The sequence below is a fragment of the Aphelocoma coerulescens genome, chromosome 17 (genome assembly GCF_041296385.1).
Source record: "Aphelocoma coerulescens isolate FSJ_1873_10779 chromosome 17, UR_Acoe_1.0, whole genome shotgun sequence".
In the NCBI taxonomy this organism is placed as follows: Eukaryota; Metazoa; Chordata; class Aves; order Passeriformes; family Corvidae; genus Aphelocoma; species Aphelocoma coerulescens.
This window is the reverse complement of record NC_091030.1, coordinates 6,088,635-6,111,373: the sequence shown is the minus strand read 5'-3', so window position 1 is coordinate 6,111,373 and position 22,739 is coordinate 6,088,635. Positions and strand designations below refer to the sequence as shown.

The following is a 22,739-nucleotide window of genomic DNA, read 5'->3' as shown; positions in this document are numbered from 1 at the left end:
CACAGAGCTGCTGCAGGACCACCCCCAAGCCCCACCGTGGGGGTTCACACCTATTACCCATTACCTTGCAGCATCAGCACCCCTGGGCCAGGGGAGAGGGGCTCCCCATCCTTGTACCAGGTGAGCTGGGGGGGTGGGATGGCACTGGTGTCGCAGTAGAGCGCGGTGGGCTGGCCAAGGACAGCCTGTCGGTGCTCTGTCACCTCCCCATCCTGATCTTCCTCCCGGTAGAAGATCTCAAGAGCTTCTTTGGGGCTTGTTTGCTGCTGGAAGATGGGGGGCACTGCGGGGACAGGCTGTGGTCAGCTGTGGGGAATGGGGACATCGATCCCCCAGTGCAACCACAGCTGGAGCTGAGGAGATGTTTTTTCCAGCAGGCTTAAACTTTTTTCCTGCTCACCCTTCTCTCCTCCCACAAGTGACCCCTGAGGGCCTCTGCCCTTGCTGAGACACCCCCTGCTCTGGGTGCTGGCTGGGCTCACCTTGGACGTGCACGATGAAGTCCCTGTCATCTTCACCCACAGCATTGGTGGCCACGCAGGTGTAGTGCCCCGAATCTGAGACACTGGCTGGGTGGATCTGAAGGACCTGCCCCTCACTGAGGATCTGGAGGTGCTCAGAGCTTGCCAGGAGCTGCAGAGAAGAAACAGAAGGGCAGGAGGAGTATTACACACCCAGGAATGGGGCAGAGCCCAGCCAGCCATATAAAGGGTATCTTCCCACTCCATCCAGCTGGCACAGTCCCCAAACCCAGCAGCTTCCCCCTGGTCACACCTGGGACCTCACCTGCTTGTCCTTGTACCACTGGATGGTCGGCTCGGGCACAGCCCAGGTCTCACACTCCAGCACCACTGTGCTGTTGACCCTGGTTTTCACCTCTTTCACGGCAAATTCCCCCAAAGAGTCCTCTCTGGCAATCCAAGGAGGAACTGGGGGGAAAGACAAGAGGGAGAAAAAGGGAGCAAAAGGGAGCAAAAGGGAGCAGCAGTGGCCTGGTTACAGTGGTGAGGTCACTGCAGGAATTAGGAAGGACATGGGGAGCCCCCTCACCCAGGACCTTCACAGCGTAGTTCTTCACAGCCTCCCCATCTTCGCTGGCCACGACGCAGCTGTAGGTGCCCGTGTCCTCCTCCTGGGCATTCAGGATCTGCAGCCCGTGGCCACCTGGGCAAAGGGGGTCTCCTGAGAGGGTCGCTGCTCACAGCCACAGCTCTCTCTCCCCATGCAGCACCTGAAGGCATCTCAAGGGACCTGCTGAGCACCTGCAAGCCTGGCTCGAGGGGGCCTAATGCTCTTCTAGAGCCCAGCCCCAGGCTTATAAAAACCAGCACTGAGGAGGTTCTAGTTATTATGAGAGGATGCAGCACTTGGAAGAGCATCCAGCTGATGGCCAGAGCCCTCAGGTCCTGCAGGATGATGACTTCTCACCATCCCACTGTGCTGGACCCCAGCCAGACCAAGAAAAGACCCCGCTCCCACTCCCCAAGGCATACACAGCAAGGGGCCACCACAGTCATGCAGAGCCAGTGGACAGCAGCACGGTACCAGGGAGCAGGAGGACATTTCTAGATGCTTTGAGAGGAACCTCGTCCTTGAGCCAGGTGATGTTGGGAGATGGGTATGGCAGAGCCTCGCAGACCAGGGAGATGGGGTTGTTGAGGATCACTGTCACTTCTTCTGTGGCAGCATCATCTTGAGCAAAGGTAGGGCTGGCTGCAGAGACGTGGCTGTGTGTTAGACCAGCACTAGCACCCATTTAGGCTTCCCAGCACTTCACGCCCCACCAGAGAGCATGATCCAAGCTCAGGGAGTTGGACTTGATGCATGGGCCACCTTCAGACTCTGCCCTGTCCTGCTGCCCTCCAAAAACACAGAGACCCAGAAGACACATACCCCCTTCCCACAAGCCACCATCAGAGATTGGTCCTGCACTAAACAGGTGCTTTCTGCTCTTCCAAGAGGTCTCACAAGGGCTTTGGGACAGGTCCATGCCATGCTTTGGCTACAGAACTTAGAGATCCTCCTCACCTACCTGGGGCAGGCCATTAAAACCCTCTAAGTCTACTCACACCTGAGATCCTGCCTCCATCCAAAGGCAGCTCATACCCAAAACATCCAGCAGGTAGTGCTTGGTCTGATTTGCCCCAGAGCTGGAGGCCACGCAGGAGTAGCGACCAGCATCAGCCAGGGAGGCTCGGGGGATGTGGAACAAGGAGCCATCAGGGGAGATGGAGAAGGTGCCAGGGAGAGGGTGGTTGTCTTTCAGCCAGGTGATCTTAGGTTGTGGGTTGCCTGTGAGGGATGGAAAACAGGTTTTGGCCTTTGCGTGAAGTTTTTCCATGTGTGAGCACAGCCTGGCTGGGGTCACTGTCGGAGCTTTTCTGGAAAGCAGGGACATCATCCCAAATCAGAATTATCATGATCTGGATCTGGATTTTACAGGCTGCTGGATGAGCCAGCAAGAAGAAAGAGAACTGTCCTGAGTGGGAGGTGATTAATTATTCCCATCACTAAAGGAGAAAAGAGATTAGAGGAATTTTAGCTCCATTTGGGAAAAATTGGAGCTTACATTGTGGAACAGGCTCCCCATGTGGGCGTCCCCTCCCCAGCGCTTCCCGGACAGCACAACTGCAAAGCCAGGAACCATCCCAAGAAAAGCTCTGCAGCCGATTTCAGCTGTTTTCATCTCTCTGCCTGGAGACATCCATTTGCTCCACACCCCAAAGTGAGACTCAGGTCTGCCCTGAGCCCCACCTCCCACTTGCTCATGCCACCTCCTTTCCCCACTTGATGCTCACCTGAAGCCAGGCAGGACCAGGTGACAGGGTGACCCTCGGGCACTTTGAAGGTGTCTTCTTCACCCGCGTTCTCAATGTGGGGAGGAACTAGGAACACAAGCCCCCAGTGACTTCAGCAGCTGGACAGCTTGGCCTCTGAGCTCACATCCTAAGGCACGAAGGACTCCAGCACACCCAGCATGTCCAGTCTTAACTCATGTCTATTCCTGCAAGGGTGGAGCTCTGAAACTCCACCAGGAATCCTGCAGCAGACAGAAGACCCCTCCTTACCTAGGACTTCCACGTGGAAATGCCTCCTGGCCTCCCCAGCTACGTTGCTGGCCAGGCAGGAATAGTGACCACCATCCTGGGCTCGTGCGTGGGTGAGCCTCAGCAGCCAGCCCCCTGGAAGCACAGAGCAGAGAGAGGTCTCAGAGCCCTGATCCAGGTACCAGCACATCCCAGAGGTGCTGCTGTGGGGCAGTAGCTCCACCATGAGTTTGAACTCATCAGTGTTGGGGCAAAACATGTTCCCAAAGTGCTCATCTCTCGCAGCACCCAGACCTCTGACCTGAAAGCACGTGTGTGTGCTCGCTGGGGGTGACAGGAGAGCCATCCCAGAACCAGGTGATGGTGGGCTCGGGAATGCCAGTGGCCTCGCACGTCAGCATCAGGGATCCTTGCAGGGAAACGCTGACATTGGTTGTCAATCCTGATCCTCGAATAAACTCAGGGGGAACTGGGGATGCAGAAAAAGATGGACATCCACTTGCAAAGCAGCAAAGGAGCAAAGCAAAGAGGAGAAAACGGGGTGAAGCTGGCTCTTCCCACCTTCCTGCTTTGTGCAGCTTCCGGACACAAGCCCAGGACCATGAGCATCACCTGGAGATGGTGACTTTGAAGGTGTTATGGGACAGGTGACCCACAGTGAGTGTGTGCCACTTACCTGCACACCTGAACCCAGGCTTACAGGTGTCACACCGAGCTGGCCACACGGACTGAGCCACCTCAGACCTTCTATAGCTCGAGTGACCTTGACCCATGAGGTTTCCTCAAGTCTTTGGGTAGTAGAGGACTTTGTATGTGATGGCTCTGGAAAGAAACTCCTGCCTGAGGGACCCAGTTCTGCAGCTGATGGACCCAGTTCTGCAGCTGTTCCTGAAGCATAACCCTGCTGACCCTGAGACCTTCTACACATTGGATTGTCCAACATCTACTCCATGTCAGGTTGCTCCACATCACCACCCTCCTGGTCCTGCCTGCATCCACCCCAGCCACCAGCCCCATCCCACATCCTTACCATGCACCAACACATCAAACTCCTTCTGCTCCTGCCCCTCTGCATTGGCCACCAGGCAAGTGTAGTGTCCTGCATGGGCCACCTCTGCCCTGGGGATGTGCAGCCGCCTCCCTTGCTCTGTAAGCAGGAGCCCATCCCCACTGGCCACGGGCTGCCCATCCTTCACCCACGTCACCCAGGGTGGTGGTGTCCCCGTGGCCTCGCACTCCAGGACTGTCTCGCCTCCCTTGATGACAGAAACCTTCCTCGGGGCTTTGCTGCTGCCCTGGACCCTTGGCAGTGCTGTGGGCAGAGGGACACAGGGTGGAGGGGATGCGCAGCAACTCCCTCAGCCGTGCACAAGGGGGGAGGGCAAAGCTGGCCTAGGAAGCAGCATCCCTTCCAAGATATCCAAGGCACCAGGCAACAGCTTTGGGTCCATCTGGACCTTGCACTGAGAGAGGTCACAACACCTCCACCCACTCCCACAGGTCTCTGGTCCCCCACGCTCACCGTGCACCTCCAGGTGATGCTCCTTGCTGCTGCTGCCAGCAGCGTTCCTGCACTCACAGGTGTACGTCCCCTTGTCCAGCAGCTGTACCTTCTCCATGTACACCATGTTCCCTCCTGGGGACACCAGCTTTGGGCTCCCTGGCTGGGTGGAGAGGGGCTCACCTGCCCAGGGAAGGGGAGAGCAGCTTCCCCTTAGGCTCCCAGCAGGACAAATTCCCACCCAGAAGCTGGATACTGCTCTACAAGAAGTGCTCCTTGCTCCAAGGAGACCAAGAGCTGGGTCAGCACATGTGATGAGGGGAGAAATGGGGCTGAGGAACAGGGCCCTACCGTCCTTCCACCAGCTCAGGGTGGGCAGGGGGATCCCATGGCACTCGCAGGCCAGCTGGACAGATTGTCCCTCCAGCACAGACATGGCCTCCGGCTCTGCCGAGGAGAAGGATGGAGGCACTGCAGGGATGAGAGAAGCAGCTCAGATGATGACATCAGACAAGAGAAGAAGGGGAGCTCCTCACTGGAGCTCCATCCTGCTGGATAACACCCCCTGCAGCCCTGCTGGCTGCCACAAAAAAAAACCACTGACCCTCCCCTGCCCTGGCTTCACATGGAAACAATAATCTTGTCTCTCCAGCCAAGTGAGGGATGCTTTTAATTGCACGTGGCCAACAGCAGAGGATGACCAAGCATCCCACAAGCAGGCCAAGGTCAGGTTGGCCAGACACAGCTTATTCGGCAGCCCTGCCCACTGAGAAGGTTACCCAACTCTTTCCATTATCAGATGCTGTTCTCAGCTGCTCATAAATACAGCTGGCTGGAAAATGGTAACTCCTTCCCATGAGGGATATCAATTTGGAGAAGAAAAACCCCAACACCCAGAAACCCTTGAAAAACAAAAACAGAAGAACCCAAACAATCCACCCGAGCCAGGACAGCAGACGTGCAAACATTTCCCTGGGAAGAGATTGCAGGAACAAGCCCAGACCAGGAGAACTGGATCTTCTCCACTCCCTGGCCACCTGCCTGCAGGACTTCCACCAACTGGCCCAGAGCATCCCTGAGAAAAGCCAGACCCTGGCTCAGCCCCCGGTGCTGTGGACATGCTGAATGGTCTGGGAAGCTGCAGGCATGCTTGGATCAAGTGAGAAAAAGTGTCCAGTGCCTGTCTTGGCAGCAGCCCAGGAGTCACCACTGACTCCAGTGAGTCCAGGGGGACAGAAATGTCACCAGGCACACAGAGTGCGAAAGGGACAGGGTGGGTAGGTGACCCCGTAATAGGGACCTGGCACTACCCCTCCGTGGGGCCACAGCTTTCCAGGACATCATTTGGGATGAACACAGGGGATTTCATGACTGGAATTGCAAATGGGGCAGAGGACAGGGGTCTGCTAGAGCCATCTTCCAGGATGTGTCCTGAGGGCTGGGACAGCCCCACTGGTCCCACACTCACACGAGATATTCCAGAGGGGAAGCCCCCATCTCTCAGGCAACCACAGTTGCACTCACCAGTGACCTGCAGGCTGTACCAGAGCTCAGCCACACCGGCCACGCTGGAGGCCACGCAGCGGTAGCTGCCTGCGTCAGAGAGTCGGGCATGTGGGATCTCCAGGCGCTTCCCATCCCTGGACAGGCTCAGTCCTGCTCCGGCCGAGAGCTGCTCGTGCCCCTTGTACCAGGTGATGTCTGGAGGGAAGCAAAGAGCTGAGCTGTGAGGAGCGATGCTGCTGCCCCCCTCACCCAGGGAAAAACCCCAGGGATTCATGAGCAAGAGCTGAGCGGCAGGACTGACTCACCGGGAGCAGGCAGCCCCGAGGCCAGGCATTCCAGGGATGCCGTGCCGTTCTCCGGGATGGCCAGATCCACCGCGCTGGGTTCGATGTTTGGGGGCACTGCAACCCAGCACCCAGTGTCACGGGCTCTGTGTGACCCGGGCTGTCTGCAGCCACCACGGTGCGGGGCCCCGGGGCACAGCCAGGCTCACCGGTGGCTCTCGGCACACACCGAGTCCTGGCAGAGCAGCAGCCGAGGGCCACAGCTCGGTCCCTGCTCTGGGAGGGGACCACATCACCCCGTGGTGCCACCACTGCTCCCCAAGCCAGCCAGAGGTTTGTTCCCTGCCCCAATGAGACATTCATCCTTTCCAGGCAGGAATTTCCCCTCCCTGCCTGGTTTCTCACCCGGCACTTTCAGAGTCACTTCCTGCTGGTGGAGGGGAAATGGGGCTGGGGGAGGACCCTCCACCAGGAAACAGCAGTCAAGGATTTGCTGTGGTGCCAGTGGCCATCAGCTCTCAGCCTCATCAACAAAGGACAAGATCCCAAGAGATCAAGCCAGTGACCCTGTACCTACCAAAAATCCGGGCCAAGAACTCCCACCCCTTTGGCCAGCCACGTTCTTCCCAACACATGGGCTGGATAGAGGGTCTCACCCCAGATGCTGCTCTCACCATGCACTGAAACCTGCACCTCTGCCTGGGCCAGCCCTGCCCAGCTGCTGCCCTGGCAGACGTAGAGCCCTTCGTGACCAAGCCCCACTCGGGTGACCAGCAGAGTCCCACCATCCTCAGACACCACCACACCATCCTGCCCATCCAGCGGGTGCCCATCCTTCAGCCACCTGTGAGGAAGGGGACAGGCAGCAAGTCCTTGGTCTGTCCTGCCACCACCCACCCCATCTCTACACATTAAAGGGGTGAACTTGGGTGCTGGCAGCAAGGACTGTCCCCTTGTCACCTGGAATGGGGCTGACAGTGCCCAGGTTGTTGAGCAGAGGGCACCAGGGACAAGGGGAAGGAATGGATGCCTCCCACCCTAAGGGACACCCCATGCCAGGGGCTCCTACCACCCATCCCGGGAACACAGGCAGCACCCACCCCTCGGCAGCACTCACTGGATCTGGGGTGGGGGGATGCCCATGGCGTGACAGTGAATCCTCAGGGAGGTGTTGGCAACAGCCGTCAGGTGGCTTTCCCCATGTCCAATCCACAGCTGGGGGGGTGCTGGGGGGACAGGGGACCTCAGGCTGGGACCACCCTCAGACCCTGGCACAGGGACGTGAGAGCAGCCAGGGACTTGGAGGGGGCAGGACGCCAGCAGTACACGAAGCCCAGGAGGGGTGTTTGAACCTTGGACGTGCAGGCTGTAGCTGAGCGAGGCGCTCCCCGCGGCGTTCGTGGCCGTGCAGGTGTAGAGGCCGGTGTCCGTCACCTGGGGCTGGGCCAGGTGGAGGGATCCTGAAGGGAGGACACTGTACCTTGGGGGAGAAGAAACAGAAAAGCTAGATAGGAAGAACAGCCATGTCATCCATCACCTACCCCTGAACAGGAGCTAAGGGTTGAGAGCTCACTGTCACCTTGGGACAGCCAAGAAAAGGTCACCAGAGCCACCTCTCACTCAAAGAGGGAGGCAAAGAGCTGCCCACGGGGGCAAATCCCCTTTGCTCAGCCCCTGCACAAGCTCAGCACGAGGCAGCACATGAGCCCAGGGGGATGAAGGAAGACAAGGGTCCCCCAGAGCATAGTCCCTGCAGCTGGAGCTGGCCACACTCTCGTTCCCAGCCTCATCTGTGCTCCACAGACATAACATCATCTCAGCCCATGGCTGCAGATTCCTCCTCATGCGCTCCCATAAATCACCCAGCATGGACAAGCCAGCTGAGATGTGGGGAGCAGCACAGGTCAGCGAGGAACAGCCATGGCAAACTAGACATGAACAACAAGGCAGCACATCCCCCAAGAAGAGCAAAACCAAGATGCCTTCCTGCTTCCTACAGCAATCCTCAGGTACAGGGAAAGAAGTGCTTGACCCTAAGACTGGGGCCTGGGGCTTTAGCACTATGCTGGAAGGGAATCCCTAATGTGCTGAGAAAGCATTGGAAGACCAAGACACCAGGTAACCTGGAGAATTGCTGGATATGTGTTTATCTTCTCCCATTAAATCACATTAAATGACTGTCTCGTGGCTGCCATCACCTTCAACACCAGCAACAAACTGATTTGTCCCTCCAGAAGACACTCACTGGAACAAATCTGGCCTAAAACCCCACATTCCAGTGCAGACAAAGCCACTGCCGGGCTAAAAACTGCATTTGTGCCAAACCTCATCCCAAGAAGCATCAAGCCCTGGTCCAACACTTCCCACAGGGATCCACCATCCCCAGGCACATCCTTGACCTTGTGACAGCACAAGGCAGGAATGTGCATGAAGGCAGACGGACAGCAGGGTGAGGAGCTGCACTGGAGCTGCCTTTACTTCCCAATCCCAGCCCTGTGCCCAGGGTAGGCACATGAAGGGTTGGAAGCAGCTGCTTGGGCCAGCAGATGTTTGGAAGATGGAAAAAAGCCTGGTGCTCTCCAAGGAGAGCAGAGCTAATGCTGTACCGCTTGGCTGCCTCAGCTCCTGCATTGAGCATTGGCCACGGGGTGACAGGGGTGCCCTTCACATCTCCCTGCCAAGCAGCTGAGTCCTTTCATGGACCTGACATCCCTCTGAAGAGACACAAAATGCCAGGAGATTGTGGCCCCCAGCACCCACAACCCTCCTTACCTCGTGGTGGCGAGAGGCAGTGGCTGCTGCTCCCGGCTCCACACCACCAGGGGAGGGGGATTTCCTTGAACCTCGCAGGGCAGCGTGGTCTCCTGCCCCAGCACAGCCAGGATGGTGACAGGGTCTGATTCCTGTGATCCGTTCACGCTGATCCTGGGCTTCGCTGGATGGAGAGGGAGCGCAGCTGGTGCAGGGACCCTTCAGGTGCCCCACAGCCCTCATCACCTCTCTTCCCATCCTGCAAACCCATCTGGATAGGTGCTTCAAGGAAGCCAGGAGTGTTCCCAGGTCAGGCTCTCCCTGCCAGTCCCCTCTGGAGCTGTCCTGAGCACTCACTGCTGATGGAGAGCTGCATCTCCCGGCTGGAGAACCCTGCTGCATTGGTGGCTGTGCAGAAGTAGGTGCCAGCATCCCCAGGGGATGGTGAAGGGATCAGGAGGGTCCCATTGGGGTCAAGGTGGTAGTGTGGGCTCAGTGAAATGGGCTCTGTGCCCTACAGAAGAAAGGGAAGGGAGGAAGGCAGAGATTCTCCCATGAGCTGAGCATCCCAAAGGCAAGAAGTGGGCTCGGGACCATCAGAGCAAGCCATGCCCTGGTCCCAGCTTCCCAGGGCACTTGGTGCCCCCTGCCCAGGCAGCCACACCCACACTGGGGAGCTACACTCCCTTCAAACACGTTACCCTGAAGCCGGGGGTGGCCCCAGCCTGGCTGGCAGGGGCACAGCAGTCAGCCTGTCCCTGTCACCTACCTTTGCCCAGGTGACAGCAGGGGGGGGCACGCCGGTGGCATTGCACCACAGGGTGACAGCCGCTCCCTCGGTGGCAGTGACGAGGACAGGGCCAGGCTCAATGCTGGGAGGAACTGGGAAGGAAGAGAAGCAGCTCATCCTACATGACCAGGGCCATGTCCACCACAGAGAGCAGAGCAGAGAGAGCACCTGCCCCATGTCCCTGCTGAGCGGGGACACCCAGCTCCCCCAACACTCACCGTGGATGACCAGGGACACGTCCTGCCTGTGCGAGCCGAGGGCATTGGTCACCTCACAGGTGAAGGTCCCTGCATCCCCCTGCGATGCCTGGTCCACGTGCAGGCTCCCGTCAGCCCGGATGGAATAGCGGTCACCTGGGGCCACCTGGACACGGGCAGAGAGCAGAAAGCAGGACAGATGGGGGGTCAAACAACAACATATCCGTGTCTTTGGAGCACATCCAGAAATGAATCCTTGAGCAACAGGAACATCCTGATGTGGAGATAAACCCATGTTGCCCTCCCAAAACAAATGCTCCCTTGGATTCTTTCACCAGCAGCTTTGGCCCCACAGGTTGGGGGATCCATCCTGCAGCGAAGACCTCACCACAGGGTAGGTATCCCTCCACACACCCACCATCCCAGTGGGCATGGAAATCTCACCATCTGCCCATCCTTCAGCCAGCGGCGAGCTGGGAACGGGCTCCCAGCCAGGATCACACAGGGCAGCGACACGGGCTGGCCTGGGAGCACACGGACCACAGGGGATGCAAGAGCTATTTCTGGGGCTGCTTGAAAGAAGGGAAAGGGAACCAGTATTAATCAGTGATAAACTGGTCAGGAACACTCAGAAGAACAGATCTAGATCATCTTTCTTCTGGGGTCCGGATGCTGGCTTCCTGGCAGAAGCCAGCTCAGATATTCCACTCCCCCAGGAATTTGGGGATATTGGCTGCAGTTTGGGTCCATGTCAGCATATGAAGCCAAAGAGGGCTGGGAAGGGCATTGCCCAAACCCTGCCCTGGGGTTGCTGAGCATTCACTGCGGCCAGCTCAGGACCAGAGACAGCTGCTCGGGTCTGCCACTCACTCACTCACTGCCAGAACAGCTGGGATTGATTCACCAACCAAAGCACAGAAAAACAAACCCTGTCCGGTGACTGTGAGCTCGACCTCTGCGTGGATTTTCCCAAACTCATTCTGGGCTTCACAGATGTAGGTGGCTTGGTCATCCAGTGACGCACCTGGAGCACAGTGGGGAGAAGCCTCAGCCTGGTGGGGCTGGAGAGCCTGGAGCAAGCTCCAGGACAGGGACCACCCTCCCCTGCCCCACCACCATCTCCAGGGGGGACAGACCCCGCAGCACTGGAGGCTTGCAGGCTGTTACAGCGCAGCTAAGCTTGCACAAGTTAAAAGCACAAATAAATGCATGCACACTCAGCTCTTACTGTCGATGAGGAGCTGGGCAGCCTCCAACTGGCTGGAAACACCCCATGGTCCCTGCCAGCCCACCATGGGCTTCCCGTCCTGCCGGGACCAGGTGACCTGTGGCAAGGGAGATCCCTCGGCACGGCACAGCAGGTTCACGCTCTCCCCAACCTTGACCTCCATGTCACCCAGGGGCTCAGGAAAGTGAGGGGCAGCTGGAGGAGAGAGCAGCAGAGAAGGGGCTCAGGCAGGTCCAGGATCCCGGCTTCCCCACAGCTGAGCCTGGAGAAGGAATGGGGCTGCAAAACCAATGAGCCAGGTGCCCTGACAAGTTACAAGACTGACTTGAAGCATTTGGTGCTTTTCCAAAGCTGTCAGAGCCATTGCAGTTTCCATCCCTTCCAGTTACACTCATCACCCTGTGGGTCAGCGAAATCTCTTGCACTTTTCCATCTTTAACTGCTTTAAACCCTGGTGCCCTCAACACAGAGCCTTCCCTCCTCCTCCTCATGCTTTTTCATCCCTTCTGCCTCCAGCAGAAAGCCCTGAGCACTTGGGTTTTCAGGCACACAGAAGTCAGCCCACACCTCTGCCTAATCCCACTGATTGCACTTTGCATCCCCAGTTGCATCCCAAGCCCTCATGTCCCCATACAATAACTGGCTTATCTTTTGCCACTTGTTGAGCCTCCTGCATCTTCCCAAAGCTTGGAAACCCTGCCAGGCTTCCTCCTGTTTGTACCAAGCACCAACACCTCCCTGCTGGGTAGCCCGGGAGACTTGGGAAGCAGCAAGTGGGAGCTGAGGCAGAAAGAGGAGCTGTGGAGCAGGCTCGAGCACTCAGTAGGACCCAACAGGACTTACACCCCACGTGCAGCACGGTGCTGTCGAGGGCGACGCCGGCCTCGCCGAGGGCCTCGCAGTCGTAGCGCCCCGCGTCCTCCCGGCGCACCGCCTGCAGCCGCAGCACCGCGCGCTGCGTGCCCGCTGGGAACGTCGCCATCGCCTGCTCCCCTGCCCCGAGGCCCCCACATCAGCACCCCACGTGCCTCTGTGGGCCCCTCCTGATGGCACAGCACGGGACACCACGTGCGATGGCCCTGTGGGGCAGCGGCGGGGTGCCAGTGTGTGCTGCCAGCCTCACCTTTGTACCACACGATGCGGGGTGGGGGTGCCCCTGAAACCCAGCACTCCAGGGTCACATCTTCTCCCACCAGCACCCTCAGGCTGGGCGTCACTGCCAGGATGGCAGGAGGTTCTGTGTCACGGGGAGAGAGGTCTTTGGTCACTCTCTGCCGTGCTGGGTGCGGTGCCATCCAGCCCGAGGGGACCCCAGAGCCCTGGGAGCTGTCTCACCACACCCTTTATCACACACAGCCCCATTTCCAGTGTGCTGCCAGCGAGCAGGTACCAGTGAACTCCAGGGTGATCACTTGCTCATCCCAGCCCAGTGTGCTGCCGGCATAGCAGCTGTAATTCCCTGCATCCTCTGGGACAGCAGACCTGATGTGCAGGGTACCCTCAGCATCTCTGAAAATCCTGCAGCAAATGGGAGAGAAAGGGAGAAATGAGGCCTGCGGAAACAGGGGTGATGGAAAATGTGTTGATATAAATGAGCAGGCTTCAGGCCATGCTGGGCATGTGGTGGATGTGGGTCAGCACTTAGAGCAAGCTGCTGCAGGGCAGGACTTTGCTTTGAACCAGGGAAAAGCACTGAGAATTGGGCTTTTTCATCTTGAAAGTCAACTCTGGCACTCACAGCCTGACACAGGCAGGAGTTGAAAGGCAAAAAGCAGAAGAAATTAAGGGGAAGTACAAGGAGTATTTTGAGACTTGAGCTCACACCAGGTGTGCAAAGCGGGGACAGTGACCTGGATAAGGCAGGATGGCTTAAAAATAAATACAGACAATGAAGGCCGGCAGCATGCCAAGCATCTCAGGAGCCTGGGCTGGGATACTGCAATGCCTCCCTCTCTCCAGAACTATGGCAGCCCCAAGCCTCCCTCCTTCAGCCTGCACATCCCTGCGAGGGGAGCACCATCCCTGCGGGACAGGCAGGATGGAGGCTCCCGGCTCCCCAGGGGTTACCTCTCATCCTGCTGCAGTGCCCAGCCCCAGCGCTTCCAGGTGGTGTGGGGCGGGGGGTGGCCCCCGGCCGTGCAGTTCAGCCGCAGCTCCTGGCCTCTGCTGAAACGCTGGGGACTGGGGTCCACCTTCACCCACGGTGCCTCTGCACGGGGTTGGAGGAGGGCTCAGCCCCCAGGTGCCATTCACCACCCGCCCACAGGGCAAAATATCCCCAGGCCAGGATCCCACACAGGAGCAAAGCCTACCCTGGATGAAGAGCCACAGCGAGGCGGTGGCAGTGCCATGGGCGCTCTGTGCCACACACTCGTACAGGCCCCCGTCCCCTGGCCGCACGTGGCTGATCTCCAGAGAGTGGTTCTGCAGCAGCCGGGTCCGGCCGTCCCCTGGCTGTGCCGCCTTCCCGTCCCAGCTCCAGGTCAGGTTGTAGGGCACATCCCCCAGAACCATGCAGGACATGACCACGTCTTGGCCCGGTGAAGCCGTGATGTTGCCTGGGGCGATGAGACGTGGTGGTGGCTCTACAAACAGGGGATGCCTGGGTGAGAGGAGCCCATGCCCAGGCACGGGCATGGAAAGGCCTCTAAGGCTTGGCACGAGCAGCCCCCACCTGAGACAGAGACATAGGCACGAGCCCGTGTCACCCCGACCTTGCTTGTGGCTGTGCACTCGTAAAACCCTTCGTCACTCTCAGACACTGCAGGGATCAACCAGCTGGTGTTCCCTGAAATCCTGCAAAAAGGGAGAGATGAAACTATAGATCACTCCCACATTGGGACTGCCATGCCACCATCCTAATCCTACTCCCTGGGACCTTTTTTTCATCTGAGTCAGGCAAAAAGGTGCATCCCCACTTGCTGCAGACCTGTCCCTTGGAATTTTCCTTTTGGAATGCTCAGAACCTGAAGGCACCCAGACAACACACAGCATCCCCCCGGCTGGCACAGCTCAGGGGCTGTTGCTGCCCACATGGGTCCCTCCTGGGGCTAACTGGGCCATACCAGAGGCTCACCTGAAGAGCTGCTCTTCCTTGAGCTTCATCCCACCGCGGCTGAGCTGCAGGCGGAAAGGGACCTCACTCCGTGCAGAGCAGGAGATGAGCTGTGGCTCACGGTTGTAAGCCTGGATCTTGCTGGAGATATTCACTTTAGGCAGACCTGGAAGGATGTGCAGATGTATAAACACTCCTTGGAAGCTCACTGGGAGCTGCACTGGGAAGCAGGATGACCAAGGAGAAACCAAAGCAGAGGCAGTGCTGGAGCCTCTGGTCCCTGCTCAGCACCCGCAGGTTCCACTCACCGGGCACCACGCTGGTGTAGGTGACCCCTGAGAGGCGGTGCAGGGGGTGGCCCTGGGCATCTTCACCCTTCACCTTCAGTAGAAAGTCACCCGGGGGGACCCAGAGTGGTGAACCCACCCAGAGCTGCGGGGTGGAGCTGGAGGAGGAGTTGGAGAGGGGACGCGTGGGCAGTGAGAGGAGGACGTGGCCCGAGGTGTTGAAGAGCTCAATCTCCTGCAGGCGCCCCGGTGGCCTCAGACCGGTGCAGTTCACCAGCACGGAGATGGGCAGACCTGGAAAGCGGGGAGAGAAAAAACCACCAGGAACATTCCTGGCTGCAAAACGCCCAGGTGCAGCATCCAGCCCCGTGGGCAGCACCACCCTCACCCTGCACCGGCCGCTCTCTGGGCTGGCTGGTGTCAAACTCTGGCTGAGTGGAGAAGCTGGCTTGAAAATTAACATCGCTGATGCCCGTGATCCTCAGCGAGTGGCGGCCACTGCTCCGGGTCTGGAAGCAGATTGAGAGGCAAGTGCTGAGGGCAGGGGAAGGGAGAGGAGATGGGAAGGGAGGAGGTTGCAGCCAGCCCCTTCCAGCCTGCTCGCACATCCTCTGCCTGGCTGGAGATGGATGGGGAAAATCCACACCTGGAAAAACCTGGCAAGCTAAATATCCATCAGGGAAAGGCAGAGGATGTGCAGGTCTGCCACCAGCCTACCGTGACCAGCCATGTCCCTGGCTCGTAGGGCTCCACAGCCACCACCATGGCTGAGTTGGGAATGCTGAGCAGCTCCTTCAGACCTCGGTCTTTCTCCAGGACCTTTCCTGTAACAGTAAGTGAATGTCCCAGATGGGAAACCCAGGTCTATCCCCTGGTTCCTGCAACAGCTCAGGGCTCAGGGTAGAGCAGAACCCATCAGGGCTCACAGCCAGGGCAGCAGGGAAAACCCTCAAAGCCAGAGGCAAAGCCGAACTGGGAGGGGAGCAGGGAGATGTGCTGTTGTTTACTGAGGGCTTCGTAGCTCCACCTTTTCATTTGAATTTTAGGGCAGGGTTTGGTGAACCCCTTCCTGCTTGTCCTCACCTGAGGTCTTTCTGAGAGGCACAACATCACTCCCCTCGTGTTGTCCCTCTCCCCTGGGCTCCTACCTGCTGGATCCTGGACCTTGATCCCTGGGGCAGGGCCACTCAAGGAGATGGTGACCTCCTTCAGGCTGGGGTCAAAGGGGACCTGCCACGTGTTCTCCCCACCATCCTCGTGGTCTGTGGACAGCAGGTGGACCTTGGAAGCCTGGATGGCCTCTTCCACCCACTTCAGCACCTGGAGGCAGGCAGGGGAGGATTAAACCTGGATCTCCCCTCACCGACAAGCACGGCCTCACTTCAGCACAGGGGGCCAGGTCTCCCCACTCACCTCTGTCACCTGCTGCTTGTCCAGGTGGAAGATCTGCCCGGAGCTGGTGGCAGCGATGCGCTCGTACACGCGGTACCCGGGGTGGCTCCTGTCCCCGCAGTCCCCCGTCAACACAAACACCACCTGCCACAGCCACGGCCCCGTGACACCCCACACAGCCACGGGAGGGGACACAGCCGGCATCCACCAGCATCCCAGTACATCGGATCGGCCCGGGGGATGCAACTGCCCCCAGCCCAGGGGTTTTATCGCTGCACCTCACTGATGCGCTGCTGCTGCAGCATCCCCCGAGCCGCTGTCGCAGGAGCCCTGCGGGCAGCGCCAGGGCCGCTCACCTGGCTCTGCTTGTGCTGCAGCAGCCGCAGAAGCTCCTCCTGCTGCTCGTAGTCCTTGGCCCGAGCATCCGAGAAGACGTAAACAAAGGAGCCGGGATGCGAGATCTCCACGGCCACCCTGATGGCTCCCACGCTCATCTCCGGGCAGTCCCCCCCGCCCTGAGGGACACAGCCAGGGACGTGGCACAGGCACCGAGCCACCCAGTGCTCAGCTCCCGGCAGGATTCCACCCAGGGGGTGCTCACAGGGAGGAACTACCCCATTTTGCTGGAGTCAGGCCAGAGCAGCGGGATGAATCTGCAGGGACACTCAGGACAGACCCCTGCACAGACCCGGCCCTGTCTCACTAACAATGATAATTAAACCACCCCTTTGGGGATCCATGCTCACAGAAGCCACTGGTTTCTCACAAATACCTTTAGTGGGCACATTTGTGCCCACCCCTGTGGCTGCAGACCCAACCACCCCAGGGAAGCCACAGAGAGGACCAGCTCCCACTTTCCCAGGGCTTGGCACCCCAAAGGGCTGGGAAACCATTTACAGCCTCGGCGTTACACCTCCTGCCAAAACAGCTGCATTGAAGGGAAACGCCACAGGGATTTAGCAATTCACTGGAGGCAGGGTAAGAGTGGGGATGGATAAAGCAGGATTAAGCTCCCAGGGAACATTTTGGCTGGCAGAAAAGAGATGAAATAATTAAAAAAAAAAAAATTCAAAACTCAATTATCAAGCACTGCTTCTAGAAGGGGAGATTTTTGGTTTCATGGAGAGTCTTTGCAAAGTCTCCTGGGAGCAGTATCTCTCCTAGGGACAAGAGCTGTGGACTGAGAATTCTCTGCCCTGTTGCAGGACTCTGGGGCACAGCAGCAGCATTACCCATCCTCTCCACTCCCACCCCCTGCGCAGCCCCCAGACAGTCTGGCTCAGCCTGAACCCCCACCACACTCCTGGGGGTGCAGGCATTGCACCATGCAGTGCCAGGCTGCCCCCCAAGTGCCAAGGGCCAGGCACCAAGGCAGGCCTGGCAGAGCCCCATGGGGCTGAGGATGCCTACCTGGACATGGAGCTCCCGCAGGCGCTGCTGGAAGAGCTGGGGATCCGTGGTGAGGGTGACAGGTCCCACCTCTGCAAGCACACAGACACCACCACCTCAGCCCCCTGACCCAGCACCAGCTTCCTTCGGTGCCACCCACGCTGCCGGTGCTCCTGGCACCTGCCTGGCCTCAAACACCTGAGACTCGGGGTCCAGCATCTACCCTGGCTTGGCACCAGGAGAGAATTGGGTTTGGGCATACCAGCCCCCTGTGCCCGTACTGTGAGCACTTGGGCAAACCATTCCTATGCCCAGGAATTTCTCCCGACACACTGGGTGGTCCCAGCCAGGGCGAGCTGCAAACCCAGGGCTGTTTTCTACTGGGGGAGGCTCCCAGCAAAGGGATGCAGGAATCGATTCACTGCCTCTGCCTCCTTCCCTGTCTGGCTCCAAAGGTTTTCATTCAACCCAGTGTTTCTGCTGAAAATAAAGCTTGGGTCCCACTGTCCTTGTAGGAGGCCAGGGCTCTTTTGGGGAACAGCTGCCCTTGTATGGGTGTGCACAAAAGGAAGACAAAGACAGGGGCAGAAAGAAATTATTCTGGTATCACAGAGAGTTACCAAAGCCTCTTAGCAAGTGGCGCTTTTATTGAGGTGACCTGGAAGCACGTTGTGGACTTGTACAGAAATACCCACCGTGAGCACTCCAGGGAGATTAGAACAGGATGGAAGGGGAAGAGCCACCCACAATGAAGTGTCAGCACCCCTGGGATTAATACGGTGGAAATAGCCCACCCTGTGCCCACAGAGCGGCTTGGGGACAGGAGCCCCAGCCCAGCTCCCAGCTCTTGAAGTGCCATCCCCATCACAGCAGCCACCAGGGCATTAAAAACAGGGAGAAGGGGCAGCGCAAGCACTTGTGGAGTGCGTGTTTCAGACCCAGACTGGACTGGAACTGCAGCCCAGCTCCCCACAGCCCCACCCCTGCCAGGACACATGTCCTCACCCTGTCCCAGACGTACCTGGGTCATGGAAGGGCACCAGAGCGTAGTTGCTGATGGGCTTCGTGCTCCTGCTGAGCGTCCGCTCCAGGATGCGCGAGGCCCCGTCCATCACCTGCACCAGGTCGTCGTACATGGAGCCGGTGACATCGAAGACAAAGGCAAGAGTGGCCCACCCTGGGGGGCTCTCGGCCAGACTGGGGGCCAGCAGCATCCAGAGACCCACAAACACCCCTCCGTGGGGTGGCATCGTGGGGGAGGCGCTCGGGTGCCAGGAACACCCCTTGTGTCCTTGCCCTGGCCCTTCCCCCGGGCACCGTCCCCACACCAGGGAGGGACACGGTGTGCAAGCGGCCACACGCGGCGGGGACGGAGAAGGGACCCCGGGCAGGGAACGCCCAGCCCTCCGCAGCTGCGGACCTGCTCCTCCAGCGTTCAACTTCTGGGAGGGCGGGAGGAAAAACCGGACTTTTGGAGCCAGCGACGCGGCAGGGATGTGGGTGGGAATTGGAGGAAATCGGGATGGAGATACAGGGATTGGGAAGCAGATCCTGCAGCCCACGGGGTTGTCAGAAGCACTGCCCAGGCCTCTCCCCAGCCCCGACCCCCTGGCTCAGAGAGACCCTGCTCTGCTGGGGGGAGCAGGGGGTTAGGGGAGGACACGGGGGTCACAGCTGAGCACCTGTGAGGAAACCCTGCCAAACCCCAGCGGGGGGAGAGACAGCTGCGAAAAGGACCCCAAGGAAGCAAACTCCCCCTCTGCTGGGCAAAGGGCCCCTGGAATCGGGGTCTGCAATGGGGCTTGGAGGTCAGGGGGCTCTGTGGGGGTCTCGGGTGGGCTCACCCACGCAGCCACCCCACGAACAGGGAGCAAACAGCCACGCAGAGCACAGACAAAGCCGGAGCCAGGACATGGGCTGGGACAGGCAGCCCTTGGCCGGGACAGGCAGCCCTTGGCCGGGAGAGCTGGCTGGGGGTGCAGAGCTTTTCCTGGCTCCCCTGGAAGCGGAGTGCTGAGCTCATGGCTGCTCCACAGGGATGCTCTGCTCTTGCTCAACTCCCCCGCAGCGGGACCCAGGGCTCAGCCACGGCCAAGCGCCGGCGCCAGGTGAAACTGTGCACCGAGGGCTGGGCACCTCCTGCACCCCCAGCACCAGCCCTGATCCTCCCAGACACGGGGGCTCGGGGACGCTGGAAATTACCCATCTCATGACCCACACACAGGACAGTGTGTGTGGGTCATGAGATGGGCATCCTGTGCATTCCTTTATCTTTGCAAGCGTGGGCTCAGCCTAGCCCAACCTCAGAGTGAGCAAGGACGTCCCTCTTACAGCAGGGCAAGGACACTTCTGCCCCCGGGGCTGTGCCAGCGGCCTGTCCCTCTCCTGTCCCACAACCAGGGCTTGCACTCCCAGCCTCACAGAGCTGAGGGGAGTCCCCCACCCCACAGTGCCACAAAACCTACCTTAGAGCATCCCCAGTCACCAACCTGCATCCCAGCTCCATCCTGCACACTGGCAGGCAGCTGGGCACAAAGAAACCCCAACAGCTTCACCTCATCACCAAATTAATCCCAGCCAGCCCTTCCCACACTCACCAGTGCTCTCAGTCCCAGGAGCACCTGTGCTAATTGGGCTTTAACCCCTTCCTGGGTGGGGGTTAAGGCACAGCCTCGTGGTTTGGAGCCTGTGCCTGTCCTTGCCCACTCCATGGCACAGGGGAGAAATCCCTGGGAGCTCCCACCATGCGCTGGCACAAAGCACCTCTGGACAAAACCCCCGCACAAACACAGCCTCCTTGTTTGGACCATTAGGGCATCTCCTCTGGCCTCCTGAAAATAATTAGTCAGCCTCGTTAGGAGAGCAAACAAAACGGAGATGGGCTGGCAGGGAGGCCTGGCAGTGCTCGTTTCCGGAAGAGTTGGCAGCGCAGAATGGCCAACACGACCCCGCTGCACGTGAAAAGCCCAGTCCTGGCTTTGAGCCCCCTGTGAGCCCTGCCAGGGGTGGGGGGGGGCTGCCGAGGGGCACCTCCGGTCTGGGCAGTGGGACACAATTATGGAATACTCATATCAGGATTCCTCTGCAGGCACTGTGTGACAAAAGTGACCCAACAGCTCCCACCCAACGGAGCTCGGAGGGAACAGGGACGGTGCCAATAGGCACACAGCTGTGAGTGTCTTCACTGTGAAAGGAAAAAGGGATGCAGGCACTGTGGCAGGATGGGACCTGGCAGAGGGAAAGACGTGTCTGGGTAAAAACAGGTGGGAAGAGCGGTGTTCTAGGGGTGAAAGGGCCCTGGGATGCCTGGAGCTGAGACCTGACAGCTCATCACAGGTGTGGGCACAGTGCCAGCCCACAGAGCCCAGAGCATCCCTATTTACACCTGGGCTAGTGCCATCACAGCCCCAAGCCCAGCTCCCAGCCCCGTGACCGCCCACCCCAGCGCATCACAGACCACTGCTGCTTCGTTACTGTCATTAAGCTTTTATTTCCACTGTCACAAAGTTCCTGGGTTTTGTTTTGTTCTGTTATTAAACTGTTTCATTTGCTTGGTTTGCTCTTGAATTCATCTCAAGACAAGGCAGCGGGGCATGCAAGCCGAGACACCGGCACGGACGCACACACAGGCTTCATCTTCACAAACAAGGCTCTTTGCTGGAGCTGCTGCTTCTCAGCCCGGGGCTCGGCCACCCCCCGGGCAGGGTCCCACCTGCGGGACAGGACACCCGCCCAGGGCTGGTGGCCACGGGAGCAGAGAGAGAAGGGAAGGACGACTTTACTGCAGCGCTGCTGGACTAGTCAGGGCTGGCATGTGTGACTGAGACTCCAAAACTGCTGCACCCCAAACTGTGCACTGAGACTGGGGCCATCAGCTCCCTCCTTTGCCCTCAGCCCTTGCTTCTGTCCCAGTCAGAGCCCTCCCCTCCAGTGCCCTCGGGAAGGATGGACAGACGCTCTCACTAAATGTCCCAAATCTCCTCCTTGGATGGGGGACTGAGCTTGCTGCAGGTCACTCCCCCATCCCGAATGAGCCCCCAGCCCTAAATACATGGGAAGGGGGCAGCTCTGCCAGTGATTTCAGCTGCCCCCATGCCATGCCTGGCCCTGCTTCAAAGCCAGTCCTCCTCCAAGTGGGGCTTAAACCCAGATCCCAAGACTCCAAGACAATTCCACCTTCTGGACAGCTGCATCCCTGCCCACTGAGCAGCAGTGACCCTGGGCTGGGATTCCCACAACCTCAGCCTCCCCATCCAACAGGAATGGGGTGTCCTGATGGCACAGGAAGAACCAACAGGCATCTGCTTCTGTGAAGGAGGGTGAGATGCAGCTGGTACTTGGCACAAACAGGGTCTGGGGTCCCCCATAAACAAACACCCCCCTCCACCAACCCAGTGGAGAGCCCTCCTGGGACCAGCCTGGTCTCATTATAAATGGCATTAATTAACAGCCTGCTCCAGAAGAAAAACCCTTCACTTCTCTCTCTCTCTCAAGGTCCTGGTTTGTGCTGTGAGGAGAGGGCGGGGGGGAATCTGCCCCCAGAGCCCTCTCCCATGTTCTTGCTCCCAGGGGAAACAGCTCAGCCCAGCCCAGCCCCAGAGCTCAAGGAAAGACGGATACAAAGCAGCAACAGTCAGCGCACAGACAGAAAAATGAAAAGAAAGGAAAGTACAGACATGGCATTTAATGGGGCAACACCGACAGGGACAAATGAGAGGGGGGGACATGCCACAGTCACCGGGGCTGGACCCTCACCTCTGCCTGGCTGTGCTTTGGGTCCCCTTCCCATGGCCAGGGCTCTACTTTGGACAGGCACCAGGAACCCGAGTACGAACAGAGACAAACCAGGGCTTGCTGGCTGTTTCATCATGAGCAGGTGTAGAACAGAGGCTGGAATTTAAGATTGGCTGATGTAAATTCCACCCCAGCACCGTTCCCGGTGTTCTGCACGTGCCTGATGCTCGGTGGGTCCTGCCAAGCCAGTCCTGAGCCGTATCCAGTGCTCATGCTTGCCAGGGCACAGACACCAAACCGCTTTCCAGAGGGGGATGGCTCACCCTGGCCACTCCACTGATGGGGAAATTGAGGCACGAGGAGGTTAAGGCCAACATTTCCAAGCACAAGATGCTCCACGCCTTATTTTCAGTGATACCCAGACACTGCAGATCCTGGTGGTGTTCAGGAGGAATCAGGGGCCCTCGGTGCTCCCCAAAAGGGAGATTAGAAGCATCCAAGCCAGGGTCCCAAATCTGCAGCCGGGGGGAACACTGGGGCCAAGCCACTTTGCTCAGGGACACTCAGTGTGCCAAGAG

At 58.9% G+C, this 22,739-nt stretch overlaps 1 protein-coding gene across 1 annotated transcript in view; it reads right to left on the bottom strand.

The window, feature by feature from the left end:
* HMCN2 (hemicentin 2) overlaps positions 1-18,677 on the bottom strand; it is a 32,799-nt gene extending 14,122 nt beyond the window's left edge. Inside the window, exons 1-39 of the mRNA XM_069031733.1 lie at positions 18,449-18,677; positions 17,449-17,519; positions 16,395-16,553; positions 16,060-16,182; positions 15,795-15,966; positions 15,364-15,470; positions 15,035-15,155; positions 14,668-14,940; positions 14,381-14,525; positions 13,979-14,100; positions 13,617-13,889; positions 13,372-13,513; positions 12,695-12,822; positions 12,428-12,541; positions 12,148-12,297; positions 11,305-11,499; positions 11,005-11,100; positions 10,521-10,645; positions 10,098-10,242; positions 9,859-9,971; positions 9,447-9,603; positions 9,111-9,273; positions 7,691-7,818; positions 7,456-7,564; positions 7,013-7,182; positions 6,360-6,455; positions 6,073-6,249; positions 4,900-5,019; positions 4,570-4,731; positions 4,078-4,359; positions 3,349-3,516; positions 3,069-3,182; positions 2,799-2,885; positions 2,107-2,292; positions 1,546-1,713; positions 1,051-1,164; positions 787-929; positions 483-633; positions 65-283 (exon numbers count right to left, since the gene is read on the bottom strand). Coding sequence (XP_068887834.1) covers positions 65-283; positions 483-633; positions 787-929; positions 1,051-1,164; positions 1,546-1,713; positions 2,107-2,292; positions 2,799-2,885; positions 3,069-3,182; positions 3,349-3,516; positions 4,078-4,359; positions 4,570-4,731; positions 4,900-5,019; positions 6,073-6,249; positions 6,360-6,455; positions 7,013-7,182; positions 7,456-7,564; positions 7,691-7,818; positions 9,111-9,273; positions 9,447-9,603; positions 9,859-9,971; positions 10,098-10,242; positions 10,521-10,645; positions 11,005-11,100; positions 11,305-11,499; positions 12,148-12,297; positions 12,428-12,541; positions 12,695-12,822; positions 13,372-13,513; positions 13,617-13,889; positions 13,979-14,100; positions 14,381-14,525; positions 14,668-14,940; positions 15,035-15,155; positions 15,364-15,470; positions 15,795-15,966; positions 16,060-16,182; positions 16,395-16,553; positions 17,449-17,519; positions 18,449-18,677 — 5,917 coding nt within the window. The remainder of the gene's footprint in view (positions 1-64; positions 284-482; positions 634-786; positions 930-1,050; positions 1,165-1,545; positions 1,714-2,106; positions 2,293-2,798; positions 2,886-3,068; positions 3,183-3,348; positions 3,517-4,077; positions 4,360-4,569; positions 4,732-4,899; positions 5,020-6,072; positions 6,250-6,359; positions 6,456-7,012; positions 7,183-7,455; positions 7,565-7,690; positions 7,819-9,110; positions 9,274-9,446; positions 9,604-9,858; positions 9,972-10,097; positions 10,243-10,520; positions 10,646-11,004; positions 11,101-11,304; positions 11,500-12,147; positions 12,298-12,427; positions 12,542-12,694; positions 12,823-13,371; positions 13,514-13,616; positions 13,890-13,978; positions 14,101-14,380; positions 14,526-14,667; positions 14,941-15,034; positions 15,156-15,363; positions 15,471-15,794; positions 15,967-16,059; positions 16,183-16,394; positions 16,554-17,448; positions 17,520-18,448) is intronic.
* Positions 18,678-22,739: the final 4,062 nt, after the last annotated feature.